This window comes from Hyaena hyaena, unplaced genomic scaffold (genome assembly GCF_003009895.1).
Source record: "Hyaena hyaena isolate Hyena2069 unplaced genomic scaffold, ASM300989v1 scaffold_1627, whole genome shotgun sequence".
Taxonomy (NCBI): Eukaryota; Metazoa; Chordata; class Mammalia; order Carnivora; family Hyaenidae; genus Hyaena; species Hyaena hyaena.
In genome coordinates, this window is record NW_024082250.1 from 255,573 (window position 1) to 257,314 (window position 1,742).

The 1,742-nt window shown below is 43.3% G+C and overlaps 1 protein-coding gene across 1 annotated transcript; it reads left to right on the forward strand.

Moving 5' to 3' along the window:
• The first annotated feature begins 331 nt into the window (after positions 1-331).
• LOC120226164 (olfactory receptor 1L8-like) lies at positions 332-1,332 on the forward strand. Its single transcript, XM_039224357.1, has one exon. The coding sequence runs from the start codon at positions 362-364 to the stop codon at positions 1,319-1,321; it is 960 nt and encodes a 319-aa protein (XP_039080288.1). The 5' UTR covers positions 332-361; the 3' UTR covers positions 1,322-1,332.
• Positions 1,333-1,742: the final 410 nt, after the last annotated feature.

The following is a 1,742-nucleotide window of genomic DNA, read 5'->3' on the forward strand; positions in this document are numbered from 1 at the left end:
TCCATTTTAATGGAGGATCTAAAAGCCAGGCTTGTCTCTTCCTTTTTCACAGTGGTGTCCCTACTACCAGAAGAATACTTTGACAAAGTAGATGCTCAATAGACAATTATTTTTAAGATTTAATATAAGCTGAATTAGGAAAGTTAAAATCTGTTCATGACAGAAAATTCTTCTTCCCAAGGTCCATGCTATCAATACTAGAAGTGTGTGAAGTCTGGAAGCTGGGTGAGATGGCAGCGTCAAAGACCACACAAAGTTGACAAGTTATGGTAGCTAATCATGATCTTATAAGTGAAAAGTAAACATAGAAAGAAACATACTTATTGGCTTTTTATGGAAGAAATTTCTGTGAAATGGTAAGATGTTCTTTGTTTTAGCTGACTTCATAATCATGGAAAGAGACAACCAAACCAACAGTGTCTCCAGTTTTATCCTCCTGGGACTCTCCTCCAGGCCTGAGGACCAGAAGCCACTCTTTATCCTCTTCCTCACCATGTACCTGGTCACCATAACAGGGAACCTACTCATCATCCTCGCCATCCACTCTGACCCCCAGCTCCAGACCCCCATGTATTTCTTCTTGAGTTTCCTGTCCTTCACTGACATTTGCTTTACAACCACCATTGTCCCCAGGATGCTAGTGAGCTTCCTGTCAGAGAAGACCATCTCCTATGCTGGGTGTCTGACACAGATGTATTTTATTTATGCTCTGGGCAACACTGACAGCTGCCTCCTGGCAGTCATGGCCTTTGACCGCTATGTGGCCATCTGTGACCCCTTCCACTATGTCACCATCATGAACCACCGTCGCTGTGTTCTGCTGGTGGCCTTTTCCTGCTCATTTCCTCACCTCCACTCACTCCTACACACCCTATTACTGAATCGTCTCACCTTTTGTGACTCCAACGTTATCTATCACTTCCTCTGTGACATCAGCCCTCTGATGAAGTTGTCCTGCTCCTCCACATTTGTCAATGAAATCGTGATAATGTCAGAAGGTTCCGTTGTTTTGGTGACCCCTTTTCTGTGCATTACTTTCTCTTATGTACGAATCCTCATCACAGTTCTCAAGATCCCCTCGGCTGCTGGGAAACGCAAAGCCTTCTCCACCTGTGGCTCTCATCTCACTGTGGTAACACTCTTTTATGGAAGCATCTTCTATGTCTATTTACAGCCCCTGTCCAACTACACCGTGAGAGATCGTGTGGCAACAATTGTCTACACAGTTCTTTCCTCCATGCTAAACCCTTTTATCTACAGCCTGAGAAACAAAGACCTGAAACAGGGCCTGAGGAAGCTGATGGGCAGGAGGAAGTCCTAGCCAGAAACTCTGGGAGCATGTTCATGAGTGTCTCTGCTCCCTTGCACCCTGTTTTTGTTGGTCAGCATGGATCATTCATATGTGTCACAGATGTTGGGTTGTATCCATTTCTTTGCATATGCAACCATCAGCCATTGAGACCATTATGATTCAGGAACTGGCTCAAGGTCTACCAAAATCTTGGCTTCCAGTTTTCACATATCTACCTGTCTGTACCTCCTCTTTTCCAGGAAAGCACATCTTTTTTTATTCCCTCCAAGTGCTATTGAAACCTCTGTTTTCCACAAAAATTCCTGGAACTAATTCATATGGGTTTGATGACTTTGATTCCCTTTTTATCCTTCTTACTTTAATGAATTTCTGTAATCAGTTTTCCTAGGTGTTTGAAAGTCATTACAGTAATTTAGGAAGAGAAACAGAG